The sequence below is a fragment of the Danio rerio genome, chromosome 19 (assembly GCF_052040795.2).
Source record: "Danio rerio strain M-AB ecotype USA chromosome 19, GRCz13ab, whole genome shotgun sequence".
In the NCBI taxonomy this organism is placed as follows: Eukaryota; Metazoa; Chordata; class Actinopteri; order Cypriniformes; family Danionidae; genus Danio; species Danio rerio.
In genome coordinates this window covers 49,892,501-49,905,000 of record NC_141039.2, presented here as the reverse complement: position 1 = coordinate 49,905,000, position 12,500 = coordinate 49,892,501, and the positions used below count along the sequence as shown (strand labels likewise).

At 29.8% G+C, this 12,500-nt stretch overlaps 3 protein-coding genes across 5 annotated transcripts in view; 1 reads left to right on the top strand and 2 right to left on the bottom strand.

The window, feature by feature from the left end:
- The window catches only part of tpmt.2 (thiopurine S-methyltransferase, tandem duplicate 2), an 11,664-nt gene extending 10,634 nt beyond the window's left edge, over nt 1-1,030 (bottom strand). Inside the window, exon 1 of the mRNA NM_001033586.2 lies at nt 976-1,030. The gene's annotated coding sequence lies outside the window, so the exon portion shown is untranslated. The remainder of the gene's footprint in view (nt 1-975) is intronic.
- Nucleotides 1,031-1,547: 517 nt separating this feature from the next.
- tpmt.1 (thiopurine S-methyltransferase, tandem duplicate 1) lies at nt 1,548-10,033 on the bottom strand. Of its 2 annotated transcripts, none has more exons than XM_087294315.1 (9): nt 9,970-10,014; nt 7,962-8,065; nt 6,389-6,481; nt 6,184-6,316; nt 4,201-4,253; nt 3,369-3,443; nt 2,958-3,043; nt 2,443-2,487; nt 1,548-1,847 (listed from the first exon to the last, which is right to left on the bottom strand). In XM_087294315.1, the coding sequence occupies exons 2-9, from the start codon at nt 8,054-8,056 to the stop codon at nt 1,729-1,731; spliced, it is 699 nt and encodes a 232-aa protein (XP_087150441.1). In that variant the 5' UTR covers nt 8,057-8,065; nt 9,970-10,014; the 3' UTR covers nt 1,548-1,728.
- A 44-nt stretch (nt 10,034-10,077) lies between these two features.
- ppp1r36 (protein phosphatase 1 regulatory subunit 36) overlaps nt 10,078-12,500 on the top strand; it is a 13,592-nt gene continuing 11,169 nt past the window's right edge. Inside the window, exons 1-3 of one of the 2 annotated variants that reach the window (XM_087296104.1) lie at nt 10,078-10,497; nt 12,023-12,087; nt 12,174-12,266. In XM_087296104.1, coding sequence (XP_087152230.1) covers nt 10,474-10,497; nt 12,023-12,087; nt 12,174-12,266 — 182 coding nt within the window. In that variant the 5' untranslated portion in view covers nt 10,078-10,473. The remainder of the gene's footprint in view (nt 10,498-12,022; nt 12,088-12,173; nt 12,267-12,500) is intronic. The other variant, XM_087296105.1, reaches the window with a different exon arrangement.

The following is a 12,500-nucleotide window of genomic DNA, read 5'->3' as shown; positions in this document are numbered from 1 at the left end:
TGTGAAAATTTCCTTGCTCTGTTAAACATCATTTGGGAAACATTTAAAAAAGAAGAAAAACAAATGAAGGGGGCTAATAATTCTGACTTCAACTGTATATATAATTTATTTATTTTTTCTCAGGCTATGTGTAGATACCATAATCTCACTTTTATGACAAAGAATGCTATTTTCATTGCCTTTAAAGTGAAATAACGAAACATAAATAAAGGATTTTGAAAACAAAGGCTAAACGTAGAAGAATATTTCAGATGGTGTTTAGAGGTTTTGGGAGATCTCTTCACATATAATAAATAAATAAATCATTGTAGTTTTTTATTTATTTATTTTTCTTCATGTGTAATATGACATTTCAAAGATGTGATTTTTTTTTATTTTAATCAAAATAAGGTGAATGCAGTAATAACACAATAATAGTTATTATTTTTTTACATTCACTTATTATTAAGCTGCTGATTACAAACATTATGGATTTAGATCATAAATATAAAGACGTTTAATAAAAAAAATCTTCTTATCCACATCTGGAATGTGAAAATGCACATATTTTGATTGCATTATGAAGGTTAAAATGAATGAATTATTTTATATAGTATAGCGAATTATTAGCACACAATTAGTACAAAAAGTAGCTTTGCAGTGTAAAATCTCCTGACAAACTTGTATAATCACGATGACAATGCATTTACATTATTATCTTATCAGCATTGAGTGTCTATCAGTGCTCAACTTCACACATTATTATTAAAATTTAAATAAAATCATCATTTGCCTTATTAAAACTAATTATAATACAATAAAAACATAACATTTAGACTTTACTTTTAGTATAATGACACTTTTGCGTGTTTCAAAGAGTAGTTTGAATGATCAAGCTCAGTCCAAAATAAAAACAGGTTAATACACATGCATTATGAATCTGCAGTCACTGTAAATTTATTTTTGAGTAATAATATTTATGAAAAATTAACTCACATTCTGTCAAGTTCACTCTCCGCCGACTGACTTCGGTTTCATATCAGGAAGAATTTGTATATGGTGGGCGTGGCTTTTCTCATGACGCCACGCGCACTGCAGACGCTTTAAAGGGATACAGCTTCTGCTTAATTTTTGTGACACTATACAACAATTCACATTTTTACATTACTGTAAGGGGTAAATGTAGGGTAGGGGTGACGTTAATAAAATACAATTTAATGGGTAATTTATTACATAATATAAATAATAGTCGTTATAAATAGTGTTTTTACATTACTATAAGAATTGGATTTAGGGTTGGTGTTGGGGTAGACGTTAATAAAATACAATTTAATTGTTAATTTAATAAACAATTAAATTCAGTAGCAGTGTCTCTGAACAGAAGTGTTTATTATGCCATAGCATCGTGTTAAAGGCAGAAGGGTATTTTTGGCACAGTTTATGAATAAAAACGCGCATGTGCAGATAAAAACTCGCCATTATGTCAATCTGCTGCCCTCTTGTGGCCAAACTGAGAAATCGCATGATAAAATGCTCTGAATCCAGTTTTAAAACACACACAAGACATCTCAAAATATAACGATTTAATCAATTATTGTACAATCATGTTCAAATATTAAAATAGCAAAAATCTGTTATTAAAATTGGAAAATAATTGCATCTTTTCTGCATCCTTATTTGTGAGTCCCTTATGCATTTGTTGCTGTTGTCAAGTGATGAGTTTGTAACGCTGGTCTGGTCTGGTGATGATTACTGAGTTTTAGTAGTGAGCAGGTAAAGTTTCTCTGTGAGTGAATCCAGTCCCCATGATCTGTGCTTCTCCTCGAAACCATCCACACTCTGCAGAAGATCAATATTACAGCTTCCTCCTGGAAAAACAGAAAACATTACTGGATAAATTACGCAGGAGTAAAGCAAATAATGCATACTACTACTACTACTACTACTACTACTAATAATAATAATAATAAATATTGCATTAATACATAATATTAAACAATAACAATAATAACAAATAATAAATAATAATTACATAATAAATAATAATAAATAATTATGACAAATAATACATAATAATAACTTAATTATAAAAATCATAATAATAATAATAATAACAATCATAATAACAAATAATGCATAATACTAAATAATGACAACCAATAATTGCATAATAACAGTAATAAATAATAACAAATAATGCATAATAATAACACAATAATAATAATAATAACGCATAATAATTACATAATAAATAAAAATAACAAATAACGCATAATAATTACATAATAAATAATAATAATAACAAATGCCACATAATTATATTACTAATTAATAATTAATTAATTACAATTACATTACAATAGTAATAACTACAAATAATGCATAGGATTACATAATGATAATAATTATTAATAAAACCAAAAAGTGCATAATAACAAAGGCATGTCAGTGACCAACACTCACCGAATACAGTTTTTATGTCGTCTTCTGACACAAAGAATGGTGGACCTGCAAGTCAGATGTGGCAAACGAAAAGTTCAAAGTTTAGTAATGTTCTTCCTTCAGAAAGTGTGTTTTTTACATTTGTTATTATTGTATATTTTAATAAACAATTCAACCATTAGTAACATAAACATAGCAAAGCAAACCAACAGACAATAAGATTATTATTTTACAATGCTAATTAATGAAAATTAAATAAATAATACAAAAATAATAACATTAATAACATAAGTAAAACTATATATATATATATATATTTTTTTTTTTTTTTTTTTTTACTTAAATTTTTTATATTATTATTATTAATTTAATTTTCATTAATTAGCATTCTATTAATTAGTAAAATGTTTGTCTTAATGTCTGTTGGTTTGATTTGCTATGTATATATATATTATGTCAAAACAAACGTTTGTTTTTGATGGATTAATCGTAATTAGTTTTTGCCCATCATTAATAGTAAGTGAATAATCTTGTACCTTTATAAAGCTCAGGGTTATATTCCAGCGTGTCCAGCAGATATCTGCAGTCGCTGCTCATTAAAGACACAAGCAGACTCGCATACCTGCAGGAGGAAAATACAGTTACACTCATCAATACATGATCCATTCATTCATTTACTTTCAGCTTAGTCCCTTTATTTATCAGGGGTCGCCACAGCGGAATGAACCACCAACTATTCCAGAATATGTTTTACACAGCGGATGCCCTTCCAGCTGCAACCCAGTACTGGGAAACACCCATACACTCTCATTCACACTCATACACTACAACCAGTTAAGTTCATCAATTCCCCTACAGCGCATGTGTTTGGACTGTGGGGGAAACTGGAGCACCGTGTCGCCCCTAAATAAATAAATACAGACGTTAAATATTAATTTAACACTTACTTTTGCCGATCACATGGGTTTATAGCCACCAGTGCTCCTCGATCCCAGATCCCTCCAAAGTGTCCCGCAACAGCACTGAATATATGGACAAAAACACATCTGGTTATGAACAGTTTCAGTATTTTTGCTTATGTTTGCTGTTTATTTACAGTGGTGAGTTGCATTATGGGATGTTGCTCTCTGCTCTGTCCACTTTTAATGATGACAATTCAACTGTACAGTTTAACAAAGTCACTTTTATTGACATTTTAAATACTATTGTGTAAAAGAAATAAATAATATCTAGAGAAATAAGTCTCTAAAGTGACAGAAAATGTGCTGCAGGTTCATTAAGGTGTTTGTAGTGTAATGTACAACACCAACACAGACAATATATAATAAGAAAGATCAAGATCCTTTAAGGCAATTCAGGTTAAGCGCCCCCTGCTGGCCACACTAACACCACTGACAGTAACCCAGCATTTCCCATGTGGTCTCCCATCCAGGTACTGACCAGGCGCAGCACTGCTGTAGTCTCTTTGTTTTATTTTGTAATGTTTTTGTCCTCATCCTTCCCCAACCCAAAATCTGACAGCAAATGGGGTAAGCAAAACAGTCTAGATTTCACTTTGAAATAAGATTAATTTGCAGATTATTCTGCTTGCTTTAATGAAAAACTCACTCAACTTCGACTCATTATTTCTATAAACAACACAATATTATTTACTTGTCTAGAAAATGCTTTCAGATTTAAGAGGTTTTAGATATTTGGACTAGAAATAAGACAAAAGCTCCTTTTCGCAGTGTGCTTTATATGCTTGCTCATCTATAATTAAGACGTTTAAAAGCATACCTGGAGAACTTGTATAAATCACACTGATAGATGGAGATCTTCCCATCTGTGCTCTGTGAACAAGGAAAGTGCATTAGTGGAGAGGACAAAACCCTGATGCTCAATAAGAGTGATGAATGCTATCAGGACAATTACTACTCTTACTTTATATATATATATATATATATATATATATATATATATATATATATATATATATATATATATATATATATATACATATGCATACATACACACACACACACACACACACACACACACACACACACACACACATATATATATATACATATATATATATATACATACATATATATATACATACACACACATATATATATATATATATATATATATATATATATATATATATATATATATATATATATATATATATATATATATATATATATATATATGTGTGTGTGTGTGTGTGCATTATCAAACCCGTAGCAGTGCTATATGGCTGTATATCGGCACTGGTGGGAGGCGTGCGTTGGCACGAGTTTGACGGCATACAGTTTGACGGCATAATGGTGTATATAAAAACAAAATCAAACATGGAGAGTCTCAAATACCGTTTTGTATGAGGAACTACTTCCTTCCGGATTCAAGTCATAAGCTGACAGTTAAACAGCTGAGCGTGCATCTTTTAAACTGTAGATCTGCAGTGTCTGCTTTTTGCTGGCTGTATGTGGGCGGAGTAATACGGAGTAAAGAGGCTGTAGGAGTTATATTTATATAACAGTTCTGTCTGAATCTCGAATCTGATTGGCTGATAGCCGTGTTATATTTAAGTAATATCAGCACCCGTACAGCCTCTTTACCCTTTGTGTATTACTCCGCTCACATACAGCCAGCTATAAGACAACCAAATATACTTTTGAGACTTTTTTAGTGGAGAATGTAGTTGTTTAGATTGCAACTATGCAGTTTATTTGCAAGAATAGTGCCTTTTTTTAAATATTTACAATTTCTGAGAGACAGCTCGTCGGCGACAGTTGATGTAATCATTCCACAAGATGGCGCCATAACCGCATAATACCAGTCTCCCGCAAACATCCCGTTTTTATTTCTTTCTAAAAAAACTAAAAAACTCCCAAAATGTCACCCACCCCCCTTTTCCCCCTTTGGTACAGTCTGTAAAATAAAAACCCCTGCGTTGCCAACTTTGGTACAGTACCTGATTGAAGTGGCCGCCCAAAACCTGCTGCATCCTGTTCTCAACCTCACCCCCGAACACCCTCTCACTAAGCGCACACCTCCCACCAGTGCAGTCCAAACACATGCGACATAGGGGAATTGATGAACTAAATTGGCTGTAGTGTAGTAGCGTGTGTGTGAATGAGTGTGTATCCACTGTGTAAAACATATGCTGGAATAATTGGTGGTTCATTCCGCTGTGGTGACCCCTGATAAATAAGGGACTAAGCTGAAGGAAAATTAATGTATTTTTGGAGATTTGAGAGTCATTCAGTAATGTCTGTTATTATTATCTGTTTATTTGTGGTAGTGAATTGCATTATGGGATGTTGCTCTCTGCTCTGTCCACTTTTGATGTTATAAATTCAACCTCTACAGTTTAACAAAGTGACGTTTATTAACATTTTAGTAGCTTTAAATACTATAGTGTAAAATAATTAATAATATCTAGAGAAATAAGTCTGTAAAATGACAGAAAATGTGCTGCAGTTTCATTAAGGTGTTTGTAGTGTAATATATAACACCAACCCAGACAATATATCCTAAGAAAGAAAGATTAAGATCCTATAAAGCAATTCAAAAGCATAAATAAATGTGGAAAAAATCAAAATAAAAACATTAATAATTACAAAATACACTAAATAAACTGCTAATATACAGATATTTTTTACAGTGTAGATGGGACTTGGTTTTGGATGCCCAAAAAGCAATCTCAGTGTATGATTTATGGATACTGTAATGCTTTCTGGCTGATTTTATCCCTGAGAGGTGTTCAGATACCTTGAAAAGCTTTGCTCCAGGAATATCTGCCACAGCTTCTTCATTATACTCCAGATTTTGCTCTTGAAAAAACTCTTTAATTCCTTTTTCCGAAAATTCAACTCCAACAACCGTGTGCCCCATATCAGCCAGCCTGAGAAGACAAACATGAGCATTTCAGTGAGCTTTAACGGTATTCGTTTAAAGCAAAGTATTATATGCTTACCATTTCATATCTACAGCCTTTCCACAAAGCGGGAAGAAGAACCGAACCTCCCGTCGTCCACATATGAGTTTGTCCACATTAGCTTTCAGCAAACTGACAACAAAAAGCACAAAAATAAATCAGTTTATTCTGCTGTCTGCATTACACTTAGATTATTTACATAGAAGGAACAGTAAAGATGAAGACACTTTACTGCTGTAATAATATTACAACCAAATTTTGCTCAATCATAACAAAATCATAAACCAAATGATAAGTGCGCTAAACTGTAATAAATATAATATATAATAGGCCAGTCCTGGGCATCACAGTGGCGCAGTGGGTAGCACTTGGTTTAAAAGTGGTAAATGCATTAGCAATTTAATCTAATTTAATGTTTCAAGTGCATTCTGCAAAATAAAAGATCAATATGTCTAATAAAATATGCAGAAATACTACAATAAAATAATGTTGCTCATCATCATCATTCAGCAGAACATACCTTTATGTGGAAAGCAAACAACACACTTATTCTGAGTACCAAATAATCAGATTAAATATGTTTTTTTAAATTACTGAAAATTAGTTTTTTATATTAGTTTTGTGTGTATATATACAAGTCAGAATTATTCGACCCCGTTTATTTTTTTCCAGTTTTGTGTTTAACAGAGAGCAGACCTTTTCGACACATTTCTAATCATAATAGTGTTAATAACTCATCTCTAATAACTGATTTATTTTCTCTTTGCCATGATGACAGCACATAATATTAGACTAGATATTCTTCAAGACACTTCTATACAGCTTAAAGTCACATTTAAAGGCTTAACTAGGGTAATTAGGTTAACTAGGCAGGTTAGGGTAATCAGGCAAGTTATTGTATAACGATGGTTTGTTCTGTAGACTATCGAAAAAAATCTAGCTTAAAGGGGCAAATAATATTGTCCTTAAAATGGTGTTTACAAAATTAAAAACTGCTTTTATTCTAGCCGAAATAAAACAAATAAGACTTTCTCCAGAAGAACAAATATTATCAGACATACTGTGAACATTTCCTGAATCTGTTCAACATCATTTGGGAAATATTTAAAAAAGAGAAAAAAATAATAATTCTGACTTCAACTGTATGTTTGTATCTATATATCTATATATATATATGTACACACACACTACCGGTCAAAAGTTTGTGGTCAGTGTGATTGTTTAATGTGTTTTAAAATCAGCTTCTCCTGCTCACCAAGGCTGCATTTATTCAATCAAAAATACAGTGCAGATTGTAAAATTGTGAAATAATACTGCAATATAAAATAACTGTTCAAAAATAGTTTATCATATAATTTAATAATTTATTCAAGTAATTTAATGATGCATTTTCAGCTTCATTACTCCAGTCTTCAGAATCACATGATTCTTCAGAAATCACTCTAATATTGATTATTTTTATTATTAATGGTAATAGTAATAAAAGTAATATATATATAGAGTTGAAGTCAGAATTATTAGCCCCTCTTTGAATTTCTAATTTTTTTTATATATATATTTCCCAAATTATGTTTATATACGTTCTTTTAATTGTGTGAGTTTTTGTGTTTACTTGTGCACATCAGATCTGTGGAAACCGGTTCTTCCTTCCTGCCAGCGGTTCTCCCACTCGGACAGATCCATCACCCGGTCGGCCTGCGCAGACATCTTCCAATGCTGTGGGCAAATAATCACATGCAGAAAACATATAATGACATGCAGAACACATATAATGACATACAGAAAACATAATCACATGCAGAACACATATAATGACATGCAGAATACATATAATGACATGCAGAATACATATAATGACATACAGAAAACATATAATCACATGCAGAATACATATAATGACATGCAGAATACATATAATGACATGCAGAAAACATATAATGACATGCAGAATACATATAATGACATGCAGAATACATATAATGACATGCAGAAAACATATAATGACATGCAGAAAACATATAATGACATGCAGAAAACATATAATCACATGCAGAATACATATAATGACATGCAGAATACATATAATGACATACAGAAAACATATAATCACATGCAGAATACATATAATGACATGCAGAATACATATAATGACATGCAGAATACATATAATCACATGCAGAATACATATAATCACATGCAGAATACATATAATCACATGCAGAATACATATAATAATGCACAGAGAAAAAATAGAGAATAATATAAGAACTAATCAATATACATTGATAATGTAATGACCAGACAATATTAAAAACAGGGCATTCGGGGGTCAATTCCACTAGCAACTCTTGATGGATAAACGATGGACTAAGCCACAGAAAAATGAATGAATGAATTAATTAATATTGTGACTAATTGAATCCAAAATAAATGTTTGTTTTGACATTTTATATGTGTTTGTGTGTATTCTGTATACATTCTATGTGTATATTGTAAAAACAAAACTATTCAAAACTATTTTGTTAAAAAGATATTAAAATGTATGTGTGTGTGTGTATGTGTGTGTGTGTATGCGTGCGTGCGTGTGTATATATATATATATATATATATATATATATATATATATATATATATATATATATATATATATATATATATATATATACACACAAACACATTAATACATTCCTTTTCCTTCGGCTTAGTTGCTTTATTTATCAGGGCTCACCACAGCAGAAAGTAATATATTTAAATTTTATTTATTTTTACTCAGACTCTTTGTGTATTTTGTAATTTCATTTTTATGGCAAAGAATGTTATTTTCATTGCCTTTAAAGTGAAATGACTGAACATAAACAAATGATTTTGAGAAAAAGGCTAAATGTAGAAGAATATTTCAGATGGTGTTTAGAGGTTTTGGGAGATATCTTCACATAAAAATAAATAAATAAATAAATAAAACTAAAAAATAAAAAATAAATAAAACTAAAAACTAAAAACTAAGCACTGTAGTTTTTTATTCATGTATTTTTCTTCAGTGTGGTTCATGTGTAATATGACATTTTAAAGAATATATATTTTAGTAACACAATCATAGTTATCATTTTTTTTCTGATTAGAAACATTATGGATTTAGATCATAAATATTAAGCTATTGTTATCATTTTTTAATCTTCTGATCCATACCCAGAATTTGAAAATAATACACAGAATTAGAATGCATTATGAATGTCAAAATATATGAAATACTGTAGTATAGTATTGTGAATTAGTAGTTTTGCAGTGTAAAATCTCCTGACCAACTTGTATAATCACGATGACAATGCATTTACATTATTATCTCATCAGCATTGAGTGTCTATCAGTGCTCAACATGACACATTATTATAACGATTTAAATAAAATCATGCCTTATTAAATCTGATTATAAGACAATAAAAACATTACATTTAGATGTAATTTTAATTTAATGACATTTTTGCCCGTTTCAATGTTTCATTGCGTCGTTTGAATGATCATGCTCAGCCCAAAATAAAAACAGGTTAATACACATGCATTATGAATCTGCAGTCACTGTAAATGTATTTTTGATTAATGATGTTCATGAAAAATTAACTCACGTTGTAAAGTTCACTGTCCGCCGACTGACTTCGCTTTCATAACAGGAAGAATTTGTACATGGTGGGCGTGGTTTGTTCATGACGCTACACGTACTGCAGACGCTTTAAAGGGATACAGCATCTGCATATTTTTTGTAATACTATACAACAATAATTCATATTTTTACATTACTGTGAGGGGTAAATTTAGCGTTGGGGTAGGGGTGACTTTAATAAAATACTAGTTAATGGGTAATTTATTAAATTATATAAATAAGTGTCGTTATAATTAGTGTTTTTACATTACTATGCGGATTGAGTTTAATGTTGGTGTTGGGGTAGACGTTAATAAAATACAATTCAATGGTTAATTTAATAAATAATGTAAATAATTCTCGTTAGCTGTCAGCCGCAACTGTATCCCGCTTCAAAGCAGAGGAGCGACTTTTCATGATTAGCTGTTGCTAGGATACCGCGCACGCTCCGGTTTCCAGAGTTTACTGTGGTGAAATGTGTGTGTGAATTATGGCAGCACCAGCGACTGACACGGTAGGAAACACACCCGCATTTCAAGACTTTTCCAGAAGAACCGTGAATAGAAACAGAGGGAATGTGTTTTAGAACTAGCTGCTGTCTCTCATATAAACAGTTGGAATATTGGGACACTTGTTTGCTCGGTTAATGCCGAGTTTACATATAATATGTGATATATATATATAATGTTTGTTTGTTTATTTTTTCATTAATATAAAACACCAAGGAGCATTAAATGTGCCTTTGTAGGTGAATAATGCCTATGTAGTTTTGTGTAGTTTGTAGTTTGTGTGTTTATTTAATCATTTATCATACGTGTAAAAGACCTAAAAGACGCGTTTGTTTGTTTGTTTGTTTGTTTGTTTGTTTGTTAAACACACATGAAAACTCATTCTTTTTATAGGCATTAATGAAATCATGTGCATTAATCATTTTTAAATATATTTATTTGTGTATCAATAATTTAAAATTTAACTCCATCAGGCATTGTTTATGCATTTGTGTAGTTTGTATAGTTATTGTGTTTGTATATTTATTTTTCATTTATCATTCGTGTCAAACAGGTATTTATTTATTTATTTATTTATTTATTTATTTATTTATTTATTTTAATTGTTTTTCATTTTTCTAAAACTATGCATTAATTAATTAATATAATTGATTATTTTTTAATTTGTGTATCAATAAAGGCATTATTATTGCATTTTTGTTAGTGTATTTATTTATTTGTTTATTTATCATTCCTGTCAAATAGGCATTTATTTATTTATTTGTACATTGACCATTTTTAAATATTTTTATTTGTGTATTAATAATGTAAAATGTAACACTAATGGGTATTATTGATGCATTTATGTACATTATGTTTAGTTTGTTATTGTATATATTTATTTATTCATCATTTGTGTCAAATAGGCTTTTATTTATTTATTTATTTATTTGTGTCTGAGTGATATTGACAACTCAAATAACCAATGAAAAAGACAGATCTGAAACATCACTTTATTGTATTAAATAATTGTTGTTATTAATATAAAATACAAAATTAAGGGATCTTTATTTGTTCATTAAAACATATTTATATATTAATTTATTATGTTAATATTATATGTTAATTAATTAATTTAAATGCAAAATCAAGAGACATTTATTTATTTTATTTATTTGTGAATGTCCGAGTATAGTGGCAAGTCAAAAGTTTAATCATAGACAAATACGAAACATCACCTTATTGTATTACATAATAATAATAATAATAATAATAATAATAATAGTGTTTTGTTTGTTTGTTTGTATAAAAAGTGTCATTATTGTAAAATACAACATTGAGGAACATTTATATATTTGTTCAATAATTTATTCATTCATTTATTTATAATAATTCAGTCATTAAATTATTATTTTTAGTATTATCATAATAATATGTAATCACTTTATTCTGTTATTTTACTACCGCACATTTTAGCTAACTTTTAAGAGATCCTAACTAATAATAAACAAATAACTAAAAATAAAGTTTTTCCATTTCTTATTACACCAGGCAGCAAAGCCTTCATCTGGACGGTGGATCTGGAATGACGAAGCACAAGAGCTGGAGTTCATCGGGTACAATTTAAATCACATTTTATGACCCTGTCACAGTTTGTCTTTATGCATCTGTTATTTTCTTTACATTTTTCAATTGTTTGCAGTTCAGAGGCCAAAGTAGAGGTGAAGGAGGTGAAAAAAACCAAAACATCCACTTATCAGGAGCATTTCAGAAAGCATCTGGAGAAATGGCAAAGGTATGCACATGGAGGTAAAACAGTGCCACATGTCTTTGAAACAAAAAAGCTTGTTGAATTTATTTATTTATTTATTTATTTATTTATTTATTTATTTATTTATTTATTTATTTATTTATTTATTTATTTATTTATTTATTTTTATTATTATTTATTTATTTATTTATTTATCATTCCTGTCAAATAGGCATTTATTTATTTGTTTGTTTATTAATTTTTTTTATTTATCATTCC

Bases quoted from the DNA above. Each gene is read 5' to 3' on its own strand.
- tpmt.1 (XM_087294315.1), bottom strand. From the start codon at position 8,056: ATGTCTGCGCAGGCCGACCGGGTGATGGATCTGTCCGAGTGGGAGAAC. The intron at 3,444-4,200 runs GTATGCTTTTAA...CCATATATTCAG, and splicing joins GATTTATACAAGTTCTCCAG to TGCTGTTGCGGGACACTTTG. The intron at 1,848-2,442 runs GTGAGTGTTGGT...CTGTTTTTCCAG, and splicing joins CGACATAAAAACTGTATTCG to GAGGAAGCTGTAATATTGAT.